General features: G+C 42.1%; 1 protein-coding gene across 3 annotated transcripts in view; it reads left to right on the top strand.

Annotated features, from left to right (window-relative positions):
- The first annotated feature begins 5,128 nt into the window (after positions 1-5,128).
- Positions 5,129-20,106, top strand: part of ECI2 (enoyl-CoA delta isomerase 2) — a 20,450-nt gene continuing 5,472 nt past the window's right edge. Inside the window, exons 1-8 of one of the 3 annotated variants that reach the window (XM_037733483.1) lie at positions 5,143-5,229; positions 5,701-5,870; positions 7,208-7,370; positions 10,039-10,137; positions 10,342-10,530; positions 13,254-13,323; positions 14,888-14,990; positions 15,751-15,871. In XM_037733483.1, the coding sequence (XP_037589411.1) occupies positions 5,848-5,870; positions 7,208-7,370; positions 10,039-10,137; positions 10,342-10,530; positions 13,254-13,323; positions 14,888-14,990; positions 15,751-15,871 (768 nt within the window). In that variant the 5' untranslated portion in view covers positions 5,143-5,229; positions 5,701-5,847. Of the gene's footprint in view, positions 5,230-5,700; positions 5,871-7,207; positions 7,371-10,038; positions 10,138-10,341; positions 10,531-13,253; positions 13,324-14,887; positions 14,991-15,750; positions 15,872-20,106 lie in introns of all 3 variants that reach the window. The other 2 variants (XM_037733482.1, XM_017514652.2) reach the window with 2 other exon arrangements.

The following is a 20,106-nucleotide window of genomic DNA, read 5'->3' as shown; positions in this document are numbered from 1 at the left end:
AAAGAAATGACTTTCTTCTCTAAATTATAACAATGGGAAATAAGAAAAATACCCCAAAGCAGGTAATATTCCAGCATATTATTTTTAATATCTCTGACGTATAACACTGTGTAGGAAGGCGATACAAAGCCTAGCTAGGAAGAAAAAAGGAGGATTAATTTTGAAAAAAAAAAATAATGGCACAGGTTTAATTTATCTCAAGCAATGTCATTCAACTAAAGCAGGAAACAATTATGATACAGAACATTGAACGTGGAGTAATCATTTTAATAACTAACAGAAAAAGTTATAATAGATTTTTTTTACCCAGAAATGTATAGAGTTAAATAACACCATAGTTTCCTTCGTACCACTTTTCCCAGTTCATTTCAGCACAGGAACTTGGCAATAGTCAAATTCCTTTGCCTTTAGCTACCACTCACTGAAAATGCAACATTTCAAACCACAAAAACATTCATGTTAACGCTTTCTTACAACTAAATACAAACGTAGCAATTGACTCACAACTTTTTATCAAATGTGGAAAACCAAGCTCTAGAAGGAAACTTTCAACAGCTTATCCATCATCCAACAAAACTTCAGAGAGTACAGTATTTTGTGTCAAGCAGTATGTCCGGAGATGAGAAATGGGGTTGAATATACGGTAGAATTCTTCCCAGGATGTGCCCTTTGTAATGAAATACGTAGATTACTAGTCAGACATAAAACACAGTAACATAGGAGCCAGAAGGAAGAGAAGCCCAGGAGACTGTAGGAGCTCAGAAAGACAGAGCTCACCAGTGGGTGGGTCAGAGGAGATTCCTGGATATGACAGTGCCTGGAATGAGAGAACCTGGAAACTCAGAGAAACTGAGTATCCCAAGTTCACCTGAAATGGGAAGTTAACTTGTGGGGCTGTAAAGAGGTGCCTGGGAAGGAAGGCAAGGGCAAATCTTGTGGGCCTTATTTGCCAGTGCTAAGCAGCTTGGGTTTGTTTAGCAGGCAAAGGGGACTCACTAAGAGATTTTCAGTCATGGGGAAAGATCGGGGAGAATCGTGCATAGTGTAAGATTTAAAATTTAAAGGAATCAGCCAGGAAGCAGGGAGAGAATGGACTGCAGAGGTGGGACTAAATTAGCAAAACTGGGAAGTGGCTGCTGCAGGTATCCATATAACAGTAATCTCAAAATCAATAAGGGCATGAATTAAGACCATGTAGATGGGTATGAGACAAGGAGGAAAAATAAAAAATATTTAGGAGACAGAATCACTAGTTTTAAGGGTTATTACCAAGTTTAAAATGAGGAAACTGAGGCCAGTATAAGAAAATTAAATGCCAATTTATTCAGCTCCCAGGTGAGGCTCTATGGTCCACGGGAAAGGGGGCCAGAGAAGTCGAGCCGACTTCCTGGGGCGTGGGGTTTTTACGGCTATGAGGACCGAACAACAGCTGGGTGCTCTGATTGGGTCCAGGGGAGCGGGATTGGGACAGGGCAGGCCACTATTGGTTGGCAGGTTGTTGGGTGGGTTTTCCGGTGCGAAAGCCGGCCAGGGTTGCATCAGCCAGAGCCTTCCAGGGGAGCCATGCGGCAGAGCTAGTTGCTGAGTGCAGAGCCTGGTGCCGGGTGCAGAGTCAGGTGCTGAGTGCAGAGGTGGGTGTGCCCGACCTCCTGGCGAGGCAACCGGCCTTACACTAGTATTTGGTGAATGACAGATGTGAGGTGTCAGTGAGGTAAAGGAATCCAAGACTCTCCCAGATTTCTAGCTTGCACTCTTAATTGGACAGTGTATTAGAATAATTTTTCCTCAAGACTGAATGTGATAGACTTTTTATATGTTGTAATAACAGTATCTGATGTAAATATTAGATACTGATGTAATATCAGTATGCTATTATGATGTAAATGTCAGAAATGAAAATTATGACTGACAGTCATCATGTTACATTCTACTCTGATATAATCTACTCTGTGATCTGGAAAAAAAAACATTCACCCTACCACTGAGCACAACACTGTGAAGTTGATACCCTGACAACAAAGATTCATTATAGTCAGAGACAACGTCTCCTGGGCACCTGGTAGGAGGGTCTGAGTTTCTCTGAACCCAAAGCACATCAACTGCCCTCCTAGGCAGCAACAATCCCCTGCAATCAATTAGACAGGATCTAGCTGGACTGGAGGACCCTCTCCCAAGATCTTCAGAAGCTCTAAGGGAAGCTGATTATATAACAGGGTGAAAATTAGAGATTTAGAAAGGTCTTGAGTGAGCTTCTGCCTTTCCTACTCTTACCCAGAAGCATTATACCCTGAAGATATACCTGGGGTCCAGGATTTCACTGAGAGCCAGATAGCTAGGCATGCCAATTGTATCTTCAATGGCTCTCCACTTGCTCTCAGCACAGAATCCAAACTCCTTAGCACAGATACAATAATCTTCAAGCTAGGTGGAGCATCTACCCAAATCACAATGATTCCTTTTTGCTGCAACTGGCCCTCCCACCCACAGTGCTATGGCAGCCATGTTTACAAGGCATGGTTTGGACTCCTCTTAACAGTTTAGTAAATCAAACATGGACCCAAGATGACCCTCTGCCAGGGATATCTGTTTCTGCAACCATCTCCTTTCTCTCAAATGCTAGATATAATGAGGCTTCAATAAATAACTGCTGGTAGAGATGCAAATAATTCATCCAATTGGAAAAACATTCCTCCAGAGGTTATGGTTTTATTGCTCTATAGGATATTAACCAGTTTTATTTCTAACTTTGCAATCTATTCCAGCATTCTTTTTTTACACTGAGTATACTAACTAGTCTTTTAACATCTTGTTTAGCGCTCTGCTGGTTCCCTAATTAATGAGCTAAGTAGATCTTTGACACATGCTCTTTCTATGTATTTTAAATTACACTTTGAAAAAGACAAGCTAATTTCCCACACCCCACTCTTTTCTGTGGTAGGTATAAGCCTGAGAGTAGTTCACTTGTATTGCAAAAGGTTTCGCCATCAAAATGTGCTTACCAGTAAGAGATTTTAAAAATATTTCTATGAGAGCTGTTTCATCTTCTGGAGATGAATGAGTCTTGTATTATCTGCAATTTCTGATTATTCCATTTCCATCACCTGTGAGGGTCACCTAACAGCCTTGGAGAGGATCAAGGTCTTTGAGACACAGCTCAGCCTACCAACTACCACTTTGTAACATCTGAAGAGGCCAGGTGTGGTGGCTCTCGCCTGTAATCCCAGCACTTTGGGAGGCCGAGGCGGGTGGATCACCTCAGGTCAGGAGTTCAAGACCAGCCTGACCAACATGGTGAAACCCCGTCTCTACTAAAAATACAAAAAAAACATTAGCTGGGCATGGTGGCACGTGCCTGTAATCCCAGCTACTGAGGAGGTTGAGGCAGGAGAATTGCCTGAACCCAGGAGGCGGAGGTTGCGGTGAGCCGAGATCGCGCCATTGCACTCCAGCCTGGGTAACAAGAGTGAAACTCCGTCTCAAAAAAAAAAAAAAAAAAAAAAAAATCTGGAGAAAGGCTTTGGGATAAGCCCAAATTGTTCTACTTGACTTTCAGTGTTGCCCCACCTACACTGTTACCCAGATGTACCTGATGAAACTTAAGCAATGATAAAGTTACTCAAAACTTGGACTCTGCTGAGCTTGCCCATCTTCTGTTAGAAAAGGTGGGAGGGTAGATAAAGTTAACACAAAGTTGAAGTCAGCAGTCAGGCGGCTGGCTGGCGCTACCGGCCCAACCACAGTGGGGTCCAAGAGCTGAGAAAATAACTCCCCTCTCTGTAACTGGTGCCTATGTTATCTATCAGCCTTGAAAATGTTGCAAAATAACGTTTTTCCTGGAGCCCAAGGACCTGCTCTGAGGCACATATTCCACGTTTGTACAATCTAGACCCAACCCTTAGAAATACCTCTGTCACTGAGTGACTTACTGTCTTTGTTTAACTTCTGTAATTCTTCCTCTTTTCCCTTCCACATGTAAATTAGCAAATCAATGAAAGTCAACGACTGTAAGGTCAGATGTCCAGCGAATGGGTAATGGCACAGTTTTACCTTTGCTCCCCCTTGGGTTGTACGTCTTTAAAAAGGGAAAAAAACTGCTTTTCGGGGAGCTCTGTTTCTGGACTCGAGTCCACCAATGCTCCACAGCTAGCTGAATAAAGTCTCTTCCTTCCTCACTCCCGTGTCTGAGGGGCTCTGTCAGCGGCTCATCCTGCAAAAGGCCCACCTGCAAGTGTCATGGCTTTGGGCAAGTCATCGGATTAATCTTTCTGGGTCTCAGTTTCCACATCAGTTCAACAGGGTAATATGCTCAACAGGGCAATATCATTTTCCTTACAGTGTTGTTGAAAGAATTACAATTAGCCTGGCTCACTGTAGGTAGTCCACAAGTGTCAGCTACATAAATCTAAAACGCCTAGGCAGGCTTGAATAGGACACCTGGGGCACCGGATTTAGAGGGGTGGTTTTGTTTTGTTGTTTGGTTCTCTGGGAACTGGACAAGGTGGCACAGCCAAGGCCCTTCCAACTCTTAAGAATTCTTCCCCAAAGAAAATACTTTGCAAATGCCTCAGCAGAACTCAAAAATATCCACAAACTCTGACACTAAAAAGTTGGATACGTCAGAAATCACTTCTGATCCTCCGGCGTCCTACCAGGTCTGCGAGCCTTCGATTTGGGGGTGCATGACATAGCCGCTTTTAAGCACACGCCCTCAATTGTTATCCCACCTCCCGGCTCACGGCTGGCCCTCGGGACTCAGCGACCCCTCCTCGCCAGGCTCCCCAGGGCCCCGGGCAGGGGACTCCGAGCTCCCGCAGCCGCAGAGTTCGCAGAGCTGAGGTCCGCCCGAGGGAGCAGCCGGGCCTCCAGCTGGCAGATCCGCGGAGCCAGGCCGGGAAGCATTTGTGCCTTGCCCCACGCGCCGCTCAGGTCCTTCCTGGGTCACCGTCCCCGCGCCCCGCGCCCTTCTTCCACTCCCGGGAGATACCCGCCCCCACTCCGGCCCCGGCCCCGCATCTTAGCCCCGCCTCCTAACCGTCTAGAGCCCCGGCCCCCGCCCACGCCCCGCCTCGGGTTCCGGCTTCGATTTCAGCCTGGCCCCGCCCCCAACCCTGGCAGTTACCCGCCCGGCCCCGCCCCCGAGCTCCGCCGCGGTACAGCCCCGGACGCCCAAGGTCGGGGTTAGACAATGGCGATCGCGGCTTGGAGACTGGCGCAGCGTTCGTGTCCGAGGTAAGCTTGGAGCCCCGGCCGCCGGCCCAAGGTCTCCCACAGGAGACGGCTGTCCAGGCGAAGGTCGCCGCCGGTGGGAGCCGCCCCTTCCTGTTATCTTGTCTGGGCCGCAACAGAATTTTCCTTTGCTGGTTTTCCAGCGAGAGTTCGCTGGAGTGACCACCTAACGGGCGCGCCCTCCTGCACCGCTGGGCCCAGAGTGGTCAGGATGGACGCGTCGTGAGGTCAGGGCTGCGGCTCTCTGTCCCCAGTCCCCGAGGTCTCCGCCGGCGTCCGCGCAGCGCTCCCATCCCGCTGGGGCCGGACTCCGGGCCCTTGAGCCGCCCCCGCTGGGCACGGTGCTTCCTCCGGCGCCCGGGCCTGCACTTCCCAGCCGGGATGCTTCTGGGGTGCAAAGCGTTGCTTGCTAAAAGTGAGTGTAAACGTAAGCAGTTATCAGTCGTGTGGACTTACGCACTGTGCTTTTTGGAGAACACGTATGCAATGAAGCGAAGTGGTCGCGTGCGCGGTAACGGCTGAGAAGCGCGCTCCACCTCCCTGGGATGCCGGGAGCCCAGCACGAATCTGTGTATAGGGAACAAAACCGGAACACGATGGTGGCCTTAAAGTGGTGGAATTATGAGTGATTTTCCAGACTTTAGGTATTTTCTTATATGGTCGTGTTTTTGCAGTTTGTTTTTAAAACTCACGCATTATTTAAAAATAAATTTGTTCCACATTTTGTGGAAACGCACATTTCGGCTTTCTGTGGACACTTTAAATTTTTCTTTCGTTTTCTACTTGGAACTTGTCATGTAGGTTGCAGTTTTTCCCTTTACAGAAAAGCAATTTAATAAAAACTTACTGTAGGCCGGGCGTGGTGGCTCACGCCTGTAATCCAAGCACTTTGGAGGCCAAGGCGGGCGGATCACCTGAGGTCGGGAGTTCAAGAGCAGCCTGACCAACATGGTGAAACCCTGTCTTTAAAAAAATAAAGAAAAAAAAAAAACTAACTGTAGACTGATCTTACTGAATCAGTTACTAAGTCCAAGGTTTGAACCTAGAGTCCATTGTACCATTTTCGAGTTACATAATTGTGTTTTGGGAGCGATATATGTTAGGTTTGGGCTTTGTAACCTGTATTATTTTAATCAACTTTGATGCCATTAACTCCATTATTCAGGGTCATCGTCGTGAACATCCATGTTTTGCTTGTGGCCCGAGTCCTTTGAAGTTTGCCACCCCACCCTCGCTCACTGTGTGTGCTTAAAAACGTAATCACCCCGCGGTACTTGCTGTTTCTGCTCTGCTCCCGCTGGCTGGTTATACATCCCCATAGAAAGGGACAAGCCTGCTGAGCCCGCTTCACTGACTCCCTTGCGCTGCAGGTAGATTCCCTCCCACCTGCTGAGAAGGCTGTGGCTCTGTCTGGAATGCCAGCAACTGTGCATACGTCCTTTTGAACATTTCTTGTATGTTTAGCCATTCTCCCCTCCTTCCGCCTGTGTATATGTTGGAACACCGGTTTTGCCAGCAAAGAGATAAAAAATTGACCTCATATTAGTTTATGGCTTGTTTAGCAGTGAGTACAGAAGCTGTTTTAGGACTTTGGGACACTGCGCTAAATTTTGTGCGCTTAGCTTTTGGTCTCCTGCTGTTCACTTTCTTGCATGCTCTTCATTTACTTCTTGCCTACGGCAAAATTTACATAGTCATTCCTGTTCCAGCTGCTTTTATCTTTAATTGCTTACAAATACCTCACTGGATGGTTATTTACTTTTTTATTTATTTACTTTATTTACCATTAGTTTCTGTGTTGATTTCTTATCTTGAAATCCTTACAGCCAATTATTTGCAGCCAGTTTGCTGGGGCAAGTATAAAGAAAATATTTATGGACAAGCATGGGATTTTGCTATGTATGGGCTGGGAACAATTAGAAATCAGGCTGCAGAAATGTGAGGGTTGGGAACAAGTAGAAATCAGTCTGCCTCATTGTAGTTATCTGCAGGTCATTAGTTTCCCAGTAGTTCAGCTGCACATGAATAGAGCAGCAATGACAGCCAGTCAGAAGGACTTTGAAAATGCGATGAATCAGGTGAAACTCTTGAAGAAGGATCCAGGAAATGAAGTGAAGCTAAAACTCTACGCACTATATAAGCAGGTAAATGCCTACTGTCTGACATTATTTAAAGAATGTTGGGCAAATGACTCCTTAAATAGATATACTGTGTGTTTACTAAAATGTAGCCTTAATATTTTAGGTTTGTCTTGCTCCCTCTTCTCTGAAGAGTACATATATATATGTACATATATATATATATGTGTGTGTGTGTGTGTGTGTGTGTCATTTTTTTATATTACCTTGAAATACTACTAATAAAGTAACCCCTCTGTGTCATGCCAGAGTAAAAGAGACTTACGAAATATAATATTCACATTTGTAGACCTTATTTGGCTCTTGATTAGAATAAATCAATTGAAAAAGGTATTTTTAAGACAATTGGGGAAGTTTTGAATAAGGATAGAGTATTAGAAGATGCCTAGAAATCATTGTTAATGGTGTCAAGGTTACATAAATGTTGATATTTTGAAGAAATGGGTACTAAGGATATAGAGGTGAAATAGCATGGATGGTTGAAGTTCTCTAAGCACAAAAAGAAAGAAAAGGATAGATGAGGCCAGGCATGGTGGCTCACACCTAATTCCAGCACTTTGGGAAGCTGAGGTGGGTTGATCCCTTGAGGTCAGGAGTTTGAGACCAGCCTGGCCAAAATGCTGAAGCTCTGTCTGTACTAAAAATACAAAATTTAGCTGGGCATGGTGGCACACGCCTGTAATCCCAACTACTCGGGAAGCTGAGGTGGAAGAATCGCTTGAACCTCGGAGGTGGAGTTTGCAGTGAGTGATTGTGCCACTGCATTCCATCCTGGGTGACAGAGACTCCGTCTCAAAAAAAAAAGGATAAATGAAGCAAGTAAGGCAATTTGATAATTGCTGAACTTGGGTGATGGGTATTGGGAATTCATTATAATAGTCTACTTTGGAATGTTTGGAAATTTTTGTAACAAAATTTAGAAACTGAAGCTTTTAAGTTCCAATGCCAAAGGCTTCCCTGTCATGTCTGCCTCTCTGGGCTCCTGTTTTTCTGTTTTATGTTATCTATTTTTCTGTTTTATGATGAGTATGAGCTTCTCTTTCGTATGGGTGTGTATAGTAAAAAATTTAACCTTGCCCCAAAAGAGGTGTGGGTTTTCCCTCAGCTTCTGGGAAGTTAATCTCTAAAGCTTGATAGGAGTGTCTTTGTTTGCCTGGATTGTCTTAACGATGTTTAGGGTGGGGGCTTCAGGTTATGCAATCATGCACAGGTGATGGAGCCCCACTAAAAACTCTGGACACTGAGACTGGATGAACTGAGCATCTCTGGTTGGCAGGACACCCTGTGTACTGTCACATCAATTCTGGGAGAGGGGTCCTGCACTGACTCCATGGGGAGAGGACAAGGAAACTCCACATTTACTACTGCCCCAGACTCCATCCTGTGTATGTCCTCCAATGACTGATTTTAATCGCTATCCTTTCCCTTAATAAACTATTAACTATGCGTTTAACAGCTTGCAATGAGTTCTGGGTGTCTTCCTAGCAAATTATTGCACCTGAGGGTGGTCCTGGGAACCCTCCAGCCTTGCAGTTGGTGTGAGCATTGAGGACAAGCCCTTATCCTGTGGGCTGTGTCCCCTCTAACTTCTAGGCTGGCTGACTCTTGCCAGGTGATACTATCTCTGTCTATAGAAATTCATAGCCCCCTTTTCTGCCTTTACTGCCTTTTTTTTTTCTTCTTTTTTAAGACAAAGTTTCACTTTGTGGCCCAGGCTGGAGTGCAGTTGCACCATCTCAGCTCACTGCAACCTCTGCCTACCAGGTTCAAGCAATCCTGCCTCAGCCTCACAAGTAGCTGGGATTACAGGTGCCCACCACTACACCCGGCTAATTTTTGTATTTTTAGTAGAGACAGGGTTTCATCATATTGGTCAGGCTGGTCTTGAACTCATGACCTCCGGTGATCCACCAGCCTTGGCCTCCCAAAGTGCTGGGATTATAGGTGTGAGCCACTACGCCCAGCCTGTTTTTCAAAGACTTTCTTCTTTCCTCTTTTAGCCAACTGTATTATAAAATTTTAAACATTTTAAGCGGAATTTTAAATTGCCATTTCTGAGAAGTAGCTGAGTGGGATATTTTTCCATCTCAAAACACCCACTCCACCTAGCCTCAAAAATAAAATTTAATTGCTTTTTGCTTTTACTAAAGTGTTCTTCAGTCAAGTTTCCTAAGGACCAGTGGCTCTGACAGCCCCCACCCTTGCCGAGGCCTCAGCTACAGTTTTGTTGCCTAGGTACCAAAAATGCACACTGAATTAGTGGTGTTTTTTTGTACCTTCAGATGGGCTTTTGGAATATGCTGTGCATTTCCAAATATTTGTTGACTACTTCCTTTTAAAAATTGTTTGCTTGAATATTTTGATTGTGGAAAATATGATTACCAATATAAAACTAATGAACTGTTAGATTTTTTAGACAGTACTTCCCCAAAACCTTTATCCAGCATTATTTTCATAGACAGTTATAATTTATTTCCAGTCTTTTTTCTGTTTGTGCATTTTCACCAACAACATCAAAGGGACTGTAGGGGAAAATGCAGATCAATTTAAGTACTGAGAAAGGAAAGGATTTGGGGGAGACATTCATGCGCCTATGGATTTTATGGATCTTGAATATTTAGGGCTCCAGTTTACATGGACATTTGACCATTAATTGCCCCTCTCCTTTTCACAGGCCACTGAAGGACCTTGTAATATGCCCAAACCAGGTGTATTTGACTTGATCAACAAGGCCAAATGGGATGCATGGAATACCCTTGGCAGCCTGCCAAAGGTGAATTTACTAGTTACTCTACTTTTATTTGCTGTATTTCTAAAGAAGTTTGGTGCTTCTCATTAAGCCGTTATAAATGGAGGCTTCGAGGTCTTGATGTGCTTCTATTCTTCATTGCAAGGTGCTATTTATTAGTATGGTAACTTTCTCAAAGCGCTTATTCGTTGACCATGGGCTAAGGCTGATTTGTCATCTTCCTGTCAGGAAACTGCTCGGCAGAACTATGTGGATTTGGTGTCCAGTTTGAGTTCTTCATTGGAATCCTCTAGTCAGGTGGAGCCTGGAACAGACAGGAAATCAACTGGATATGAAACTCTGATGGTGACCTCCGAAGATGGCATCACAAAGATCACATTAAATCGGCCCGCAAAGAAAAATGCCATAAACGTTGAGGTAATATTACCTGCCCTTGGAGTTTGTCCTGTTTTTCTTTCCTTCTTCTATGTGTTTCATGCAAAAGCTGTAGAGTTTCAGCATCATTCCTATTTTATTGTATCACTTGTTTGATTTCTGCAGGAAGGTTGGTAACTTTGGCTACTTCATACAACAGAGTTGAGTATTCATTGTTTATAGTTTGTGAACTTCAGGTAGGTTCTGATATACCCAGAAGGCACTGTGACTTTCCTAACAATGGAAGCACAAATAAATTAATATAAATGAAACATGTTGCTATGAGAGAATTTGCATAGAAGCCCTCTAAAGTTGGTGTAGACTGCTCCCAGAAGTATCTTCATGTCACTTAGACTAGAAAGTAGGTCTTTCTGCTTGCATGGGGGCTTCATGTTTTATTAGTAGAGGGAGAAAGGGAAGAAGGACTTCATCTTACACAATCATAACCCAACTCTGCTTTAAAGTAGGTGCTTCAGTCGGCAACATTAGAATTTAAATCCCTCACTGAATTAGAATGATAATAACCACTTTAGCCCCTTCTCCTTGAAAAAAAAAGGTATAGAGAATTGGATGCTTGGTGCTCAACTGGCACTAAAACTTGAGAGGACAGTGACCATTGGCTTAATAATCTCCACTGTGAGGCCGGGTGCGGTGGCTCACACCTGTAATCCCAGCACTTTGCGAGGCCGAAGCAGGCGGATCACCTGAGTTCGGGAGTTTGAGACCAGCCTGACCGACATGGAGAAACCCTATCTCTACTAAAAATACAAAATTAGCTGGGCGTGGTGACACATGCCTGTAGTCCCAGCTATTCGGGAGGCTGATGCAGGAGAATTGCTTGAACCTGGGAGGCGGAGGTTGCAGTGAGCTGAAATCGTACATTGCACTCCAGCCTGGGCAAGAGGAGGGAAACTTGGTCTCAAATCCTCATCATCATCATCATCATCTCCATTGTGGCAGAAAGAGCATACTCACTTTAAAATCGTCTTCAGAATTTCATGAAGTGGGATATGTGTCATTCAACTAATAAAGCATTTAATTCTCAAACTTTGTTTCCACTTTCCCGACTCATTTCTCTACAAACATGGTAATAATAGCTACTCTGTACAGAGTGACAAATGGGTACCAGCACTCTGCACACAGATGTTTATTTAATTCTCATAAGGAGCCTATTGTCATTACTCAACAATAAAATAATTAGTTTAAGAAGTAACTTGCTCAACTTTACATAACAAATAAATAGCAAAACCTAAATTGAAACCCTGATAGCCGGGCATGGTGGCTCACACCTGTAATCCCAGCAATTTGGAGGCCAAGGTGGGCAGATCACTTGAGGTCAGGAGTTCAAGACCAGCATGGCCAATACGGTGAAACCCTGTCTATACTAAAAACAAAAAATTAGCTAGGCGGGGTGGTACACGCATGTAGTCACAGCTACTCAGGAGGCTGGGGCAGGAGGTGGAGGTTGAGCCAAGATCACGCCATTCCACTCTAGCCTGGATCTTGCAGCAAGACTCCATCTCAAAAAAAAAAAAAGTAAAGAAACCCTGATAATCCATCTCCTAATCCTGGTCTTACCAGTCGCCCTGCTGTGTTGCGTTATCATAACTATAATAATGGTGGAATGAGTTCCTTGTCACTTCCCTCAAGAGAAATGCTTAAATATTTATTCATACACAGTCATCCCTCTGTATCCAATGGGAATTGGTTCCAGGACCTCCTTATGGACACCAAAATCCTCGGAACCCAAAGTCCTTCATAAAAAGGCATAATATTTGCATATAACTTCTCTATAAACTCCCATATACTTTAAATTATCTCTAGAGTACTTATAATACTGAACACAATTAAATGCTATGTTAAATAGTTGTTATAGTGTATTGTTTAGGGACTAATGATAAGAAAAAAAGTCAGTACATGTTCAGTGTAGATACGGAATTCTTTTCCAGATTTTTTTGACCTGTGATTGGTAGATCCATGGATGTAGAACCTGTGGATACAGAGGGCCAGCTGCTTTATGTAAAGTCCATGTTTGTTTTCCAGCATATTTGTATCTATAAGTATCGGCCCTCTTCATCATTCTTCCCACACTGAAATCTCATCTAAGATTTCAATTGAAATTGCACCTGTTTTAAATGCATTAAAAGCTATATAGGTGCATATCCAAGATTTTCAGAAGTGTTGCTGATTTAAAATTTTGAGGCACCTTCCTTGAATACCATTGCAGTGTCTTGAAAAGTCCAGCCTTTTGGCAGTCACTAACAGTTCCCAGACTGCCAGGGACTTCCTTGAGGTCACAACAGAGATGTTGTTTTATGGAAAGTTCTCTGATCACCTCCCACTCTGCCCACCCTAGATAAGTCTCAGCACCTCCTCCGAGTTCCCTGCTGCTTTGTACTTTCCATCCCCAACCTCATTTGAACATTGCTGTCCTCTGTTAATTCCAAAAGCTCAAGGACTATGTCTTTCTTGTTCCCTTTTGGGAAAAAAGTGGTTTATAGCCGCCAGCTCCTACCATAATACCAGGGACATAGTATTCACCAAGTAATTGTAAAAGGAATGAAAATAATTTTTGGTGTATTGGTCCACCGTTTTGGTTATAAAATACAACCAAATTAAATGTTAGGCACTTTGCTGAGAGCAGGCTTGCAGCCTAACATTTAGTGAGTCCATTGGTTGATGATTCCTGTGTTCAGAGTTCTTTTCTTTGACTTCCCATTACACAGATGTATCATGAAATTATGCGTGCACTTAAAGCTGCAAGCAAAGATGACTCATCCATCACTGTTTTAACAGGTAAGACATTTTCTCAGATGTCCTAATTACATTTCTATTTTGAGGGGGTCTCTTAATAGATAGGAAATTGAGTTTAAAAGCTCCAGGATTGGGAGTCCACAGCAGGCAGATCACGAGGTCAGGAGTTCGAGACCAGCCTGACCAACATGGTGAAACCTCATTTCTACTAAAAATACAAAAATTATCTGGGTGCGGTGGTGCACACCTGCAATCAGAGCTACTCAGGAGGCTGAGGCAGGAGAATGGCTTGAACCTGGGAGGTGGAGGTTACAGTGAGCTGAGATTGTGCCACCGTACTCTACCCTGGGCGACAGAGTGAGACTTTGTCTCAAAAAAAAAATTTTTTTTCCAGTACTGTTATACTCCAATTTATGTATATACAAAACATATAAGAAACACAGATACCCACTCCTTCGAAATTACCCAACGTAAATTAAAATACCTATATCCTCAAAAAGACTTTAATAGGAGCAGTCATGGTAATCTGATTTATAATTGCCAAAACCAGAAAACAACTCAAATGTTCAAAAACACATAGATTCCAAAAGTAATTGCAGTAAAAAAAAGTAAAAAAAAAATAATTCAAAAGCACATGTATGAATAAATTAATTATTGACTATTTATACAGTGGAATACTCAGTAATACAATGGAATAAATGATACAAGAATATGGATGCATCTTTTAAACACAGTTCAGCAAAATAAAGACAGGAGTGTACATATTGTATAAGTATTCATAGAAAGTTCTACAGTAGGCAAAAGTTCTTATCTGTGGAAATTGAAGTCAGAAGGTGATTGCCTTGGGGCAGGTGGGATGGTATGGCTAGAAAGGAGTCTACGGGAAACCTCTAGAGTGATGGAGATGTTCTGTGTCTTGTTTTGGATGGTGATCTTGTGGGCATTTAAAATTATCAAAATTCATCTAAATGAACATTTAAGAGCTGGTCATTTTATTGCATATAAATTATTCTTTAGTTAAACACACACACACATTCAGATACACACTTTCAGTGGCTCTTAGAGTAAAGAAAAAACTTCCTCATGGGATCTACAAAGCCCCATCAGGTCTAATCTGCTGGTCCTTATCCTGCACCAACTTCCTCCTGGCTTTCTCCGAGTCAGCCACAATGACTCTTATTTCATCTACACTGGGGATAACCTCTCCAAAGAGCCTTTGCACAGGCTGTTCCTTGGTGTGAACTGTTCTTCCTAGCCCTCTTTTTTCTAGCCAACCTGGCCTCTCCTTCAGATCTCAATTCAGTTGTCCCTTCCTTAGGAAAATCCCCTTCTGAACTCCCTGATTAGACCAACCCCCACCTCTGGTACATACCCTCATTTGATGATGCACCTCTCCTCTATTTCAGCATTTGCATTAGCTACATTTATCTGAGTGTTTTTATAGATCAGTGTCCAGCATACTCACTAGCGTTTGTAAGTTAGGGCAAGAACCATCGCTGGTTCTCCAATGTATTTCCCATGCCTAATTATAGAGCTTGACATGCAGTAGATACTCAAGAATTATAGAGTGAATGAATGAGGGATCTGTTGATTTTATTATTTATAGGAAATGGGGACTATTACAGTAGTGGGAACGATCTGACTAACTTCACTGACATTCCCCCTGGTGGAGTAGAGGAGAAAGCTAAAAATAGTGCCATTTTACTGAGGTAAGAGTAATTGACTTTTGTCTGATCGCAGAGGGCCTGTTCTTAGTCATCAACTTGGAATTTAGTTGAGCAGAAGTGAAACATCTATTTCTCTCTGTTGATCCAATCAATTGTGACTTTGGACAAGCATATTTCTCCAAGCTGCCTGCATCCATAGGTGGGCATTCATTCTCTCTCCTTGACCTCTGTTACCTTTTCATCCTGCTGATCTCATGAGATTTGACTAGAAAACATAAAAGTTAGCTATAGTTGTAAACAAAATTATCCTGCTTTGAGACAGAGGAATTTAGCAAATTCTCATCCAGCCAGAGGAATAGACGATTTCCATGAATGCTGAAAGTAGGAGACTTGGAGGAAACTTATAAAACACGGGAGGAGGTCATGAAGGCTTTATTCCTGCCACATCTGTAATTCCCACTTGCTGTAATATTCCAGTGTGTGCTCAGTCGCCCACCCTAATCTCTAGGACTGCTGCTGGTTTCCGGCCTGAACTCACTGCCCAGAATACAAGATTTGATCCAGGGTTGACCCGTAGGTCTCACTGCTTGGTTTTTCATCCACCGCCATTCAAATGGATGTCCTGGATGAATCTGGTGTGGAATACCAGGGAAGTGGCCGGTCAGGGAGGCACTGCCCGTGGTGGCTGTGGAAATACCCAGCCGGCCAGAAACCGTTGTTATCTCAGAGTCAGACTGCCTTGCCCATGCTTCAGTCATGCTGCTTTGGCACATTTAATGATTTTGTGTTTCCATTTCTATAGGGAATTTGTGGGCTGTTTTATAGATTTTCCTAAGCCTCTGATTGCAGTGGTCAATGGTCCAGCTGTCGGCATCTCTGTCACCATCCTTGGGCTATTTGATGCTGTGTATGCATCTGACAGGGTAAGTCAGCTCCCAGAAAGCAAGAGGTCAGGCAAGCAGAGCGAGCCGAGAGCCTTTGAATCCTCCTTGAGTGTTGCCAGCCATAAGCAGATTACATGTGGTTTGCAGTAAAATTAACCGAATTTAGATTTTTCTCAAAGCGTTAGTCTAACTAATTTGACTGATTTTATTTTTCCTTATTAACTTGCATTTTGTTGTGAACACTGTTCCAACTCTGATTGTTCCAGATTCTAATCAAATTCCACAATAGGTTTTCAGTTTTCATATCACTCTGAAATACTCAGGAGACACTTGAAAATGTATTATGGGAGGGAGGAATAGCATATTTGCAGGTTGTGCAAGTGGAGATTATTTGATCCTTTTTTCTAAGTAAATGGATTCGAATTTTAGAATAAGAAGGAACTGTGAGCATTATCTACTCTCACTCCCTCCTTTGCAGATAAGAAAACTGAAGCTCTGAGAAGTTCCTTGCCCAGAACACAATTCAGCCTTGTGTTCACCATTGCATTATATAGATTTTAATTTTTATTTTTACTATAGTAGTAATATATATGTCATAGTGCAAAATAAAATTTTGAAAGATATGAAAAAGTACCAAGAAAAGCTGCAAGGTAAAAATCACTCCTTACCACCTAGAGATAACCAGTCCTAACATTTGTGTTATTAACTTATCTTGTTTAACCAGTTTCTGACTGCTGGACCCTAGGCTGTTTCCAATTTTTCTCATTACCAGCACCTAATAACCACCTTTAGGGTTATCAGGTTGTTCAAGCGACTTATGCCTATGTGATGGTAAAATGTGCTGATTGCAGCCTTCTAGGAAACACAGGGTTTTTACCACTGAAGAGATTTCTAGTTTTGTTCAGAGATATTTTCCCCACCAATAGACAGGATCATATTTTATCGTCCTTAATTCTTTGAATTTTCTTTTGCTGGATCCCACTGAACCAGATTGGATGCACTGACAGACCTAATTCTTATGAATAATTTTCCCATAAAAATAGCAAATGAGATTCTAGGTGCTGGGCTGCCCAACCTTTGTAGTTGGAGGTTTCTGTTCAAAGGCAAAAATCAGTGCCTTTGTTCACATTCTGTGTTTTAGATGACTGATTAGGCATTGACCTGCTTTTAACAGGGTCTGGTTCAATGGTTCCTGACCTAAAATTGGGGATATTCTTTAATACTTAGAGGGCAAATATTATATTTGAATCTTGTTCTGATTCTCCCAGTGAATTGAAAATTATCTTCAATATACATCATCTTTTTTTTCTTTTTTTGAGATGGAGTCTCACTCTGTCACCCAAGCTGGAGTGCAGTGGTGTGATTTTGGTTCACTGCAACCGCCACCTCCCAGGTTCAAGTGATTCTCCCACCTCAGCCTCCCGAGTAGCTGGGGTTACAGGTGTGCTCCACTACATCCAGCTAATTTTTTAATATTTTTTGTAGAGATAGGCTTTTACCACTCTAGCCAGGCTGGTCTCAAACTCCTGACCTCAAGTGATCTGCCTGCCTTGACCTCCCGAAGTGCTGGCAGTACAGGCCTGAGCCACTGAGCCTGGCCTACATCATCCTTTTAGAGATTTTGATGACTTTCCTCTTATGATACAAATTGTAATGTTGAAATCAGAGAACATATATATATTATATATAACATTCCTATTCTATATATATTATAGCATGCATAGTATATGTATATTGCACATATATATATATAATGCCAAAATTTGGCCCAAAGTAAAATTTATTTGTCAAATAGTGTCTACTGATAAAAGTTGACCCAACCAAATAAACCAAGCATCAATTTAAAATAAACTAAATTGAGGTAGGCAGATCACCTGAGGTCAGGAGTTCAAGACCAGCCTGGCCAACATGGTGAAACAGTGTCGCTACTAAAAATACAAAAATTAGCTGGGCTTGGTGGCAGCCACCTATAATCCCAGCTACATTGGAGGCTGAGGCAGAAGCATCACTTGAAACCAGGAGGTGGAGGTTGCAGTAAGCAGAGATCGCACCACTGCACTCCAGCCTGGGCAACAGAGCAAGACTCCATCTCAAAAATATATATAAATAAAAAATAAGTAAAGGAAATAAGCTAAAGGAAAAGGCTGTAGAAAAAAATTGTTTTTATAGGATTTATCATTATTGGCTTCATGAATAAATAGCATATTAAGTGGTGGGTTAATATTTAACCCATATAACCAAAATATTAATCAGTACATTTTATCTATTTTTTACTGTGGGCAATGGTTAATAATGCCTGTTACCTCTGTCAGCAAAGGATACATTTCCTGTGTGAGTTAAGAGAAAGGTATAAATCATAATAATAAATCTTTGAGTGCTTACTATTAGGCACTCTGTTAATACGTATTATAGATATTATAAATATATGCATACACGCACACATATTCATGTAATGTACACAGCAGTCCTACATAAGGACTCAGCCGGGCACAGTGGCTCACTCCTGTAATCCTGGCACTTTGAGTGGCTGAGGCAGGTGGATCACCTGATGTTGGGAGTTCGAGACCAGCCTGGCCAACGTGGTGAAACCCCGTCTCTACTAGAAATACAAAAATGAGCTGGATGTGGTAGCGTGCACCTGTAATCCCAGCTACTAGGAAGGCTGAGGCAGGAGAATCACTTGAACCCGGGAGGCGGAGGTTGCAGTGAGCTGAGATCGTGCCACTGCACTCAAGGCTGGGCAAGAGAGAGAGACTCAGGTCAAAAAAAAAAAAAAAAATTACAAAATGAGAAAAAAAAGAAAGAAATGAAAAAAAAAAAAAAAAAGAAAAGAAAGAAAGAAAGACTGGTTCCCATTTTACACATGAGAAAACTATGACACAGAGAAGATAAGAAAGTTGCCCAAAGTCACTAAGTAGTCTGATCCCAGAGCCTAAGCCCTTAACTCCATCTACTGTTCTCTTCCTGAAAATAAGCATTTTAAATGCTTCTTATTGGCAACTTTGCATGTACCTGTTTGTGTCCCTTTAGCTGCTGTTGGCAGTTTTCTCAGTTTCCTGCTTATATTCCTTCGGCTGTGTCTTCTGGGTACATTTTTTTGAATAAGTTTTCTTTTGGATAAAAAAAGATACATGACATTAACAAAAACTTTTTAAAATATTTTGATTATTTTTATTTCTTTTTTTTTAAAGACGGGGTTTCACCATGTTGGTCAGGCTGGTCTTGAACTCCCGACCTCAGGTGATCCGCCCACCTTGGCCTCCAAAGTGCTTGGATTACAGGCGTGAGCCACCACACCCAGCCTGATTATTTTTATTTCTATGCTGCATATATTATACATCTTCTAACAGTTATCTAAATATTCTTTTACATATTGTAAATTTTAAATTAACATTCATAATAATTTATTCATCAAGAAACAGAAAAATATGTCTTAAATGTAACAACAACAGAAAACTAAAAATGACAATATACTAAATAACCAATATTGAATTAATTCCAGTAGTTGAAGCCAATCAAAAAACCACTGGGGCAAAATCAAGACAAATGACAGATTGAGGAAACAATTTTTCAACTCATGTAGCAAAGGCTGATCTCTCTACAGTATGTTTTAAAGTTTGTCTGTAAAGCGATGGATCAACAAGCTAATATAAAAATGGGCAATGGTGAGGAATGAATAGGCCACCAAAAAAATGAAATGTAAAGGGCTACTAAAATCATATGAGAGAAACAATTGAGAAAATGAAAAGATAAGCCACAGACCAGGAGAAAAGATTGGCCTCACACTCATCTAATAAAAGACTTGCAACCTGAATGTGTATCTTACTAGATAATAAGAAGGTAAACACCCTAACTTAAAAAATAGTGGACAAAATATCTTAACCGTTGCTTCACCAAAGAAGATATAAATATGTCTAATAAGTACATGGTACAAGACTCAATATCATTCATCATTAGGGACATGTAAATTAAAACCACAGTGAGACCCCACTACACACCTACTAGCAGGGTTAAAATGAAAAAACTTTTAATAGCTAGGTTTAGTGAGGATGTGGAGCAACTGAAACTTCATACATTGCTGGTGGCAACGTCAAATGGTACAACCACTCTAGAAAAGAGTTGAGCAGCTTCTAAGTTAAATATACCTTTACCACACAACCCTGCTTTTCAACCACTCCTGTGATAACCAAAAACATGTTCACCCAGAGACCTGCACACAAATGTTCCTAACTACCTTTTTGTTAAAATTATCTGAACATTTTTAATTTTTTTTT

Source organism: Cebus imitator, unplaced genomic scaffold (genome assembly GCF_001604975.1).
Source record: "Cebus imitator isolate Cc_AM_T3 unplaced genomic scaffold, Cebus_imitator-1.0 Scaffold531, whole genome shotgun sequence".
Taxonomy (NCBI): domain Eukaryota; kingdom Metazoa; phylum Chordata; class Mammalia; order Primates; family Cebidae; genus Cebus; species Cebus imitator.
This window is presented reverse-complemented; position numbering and strand designations above follow the sequence as displayed.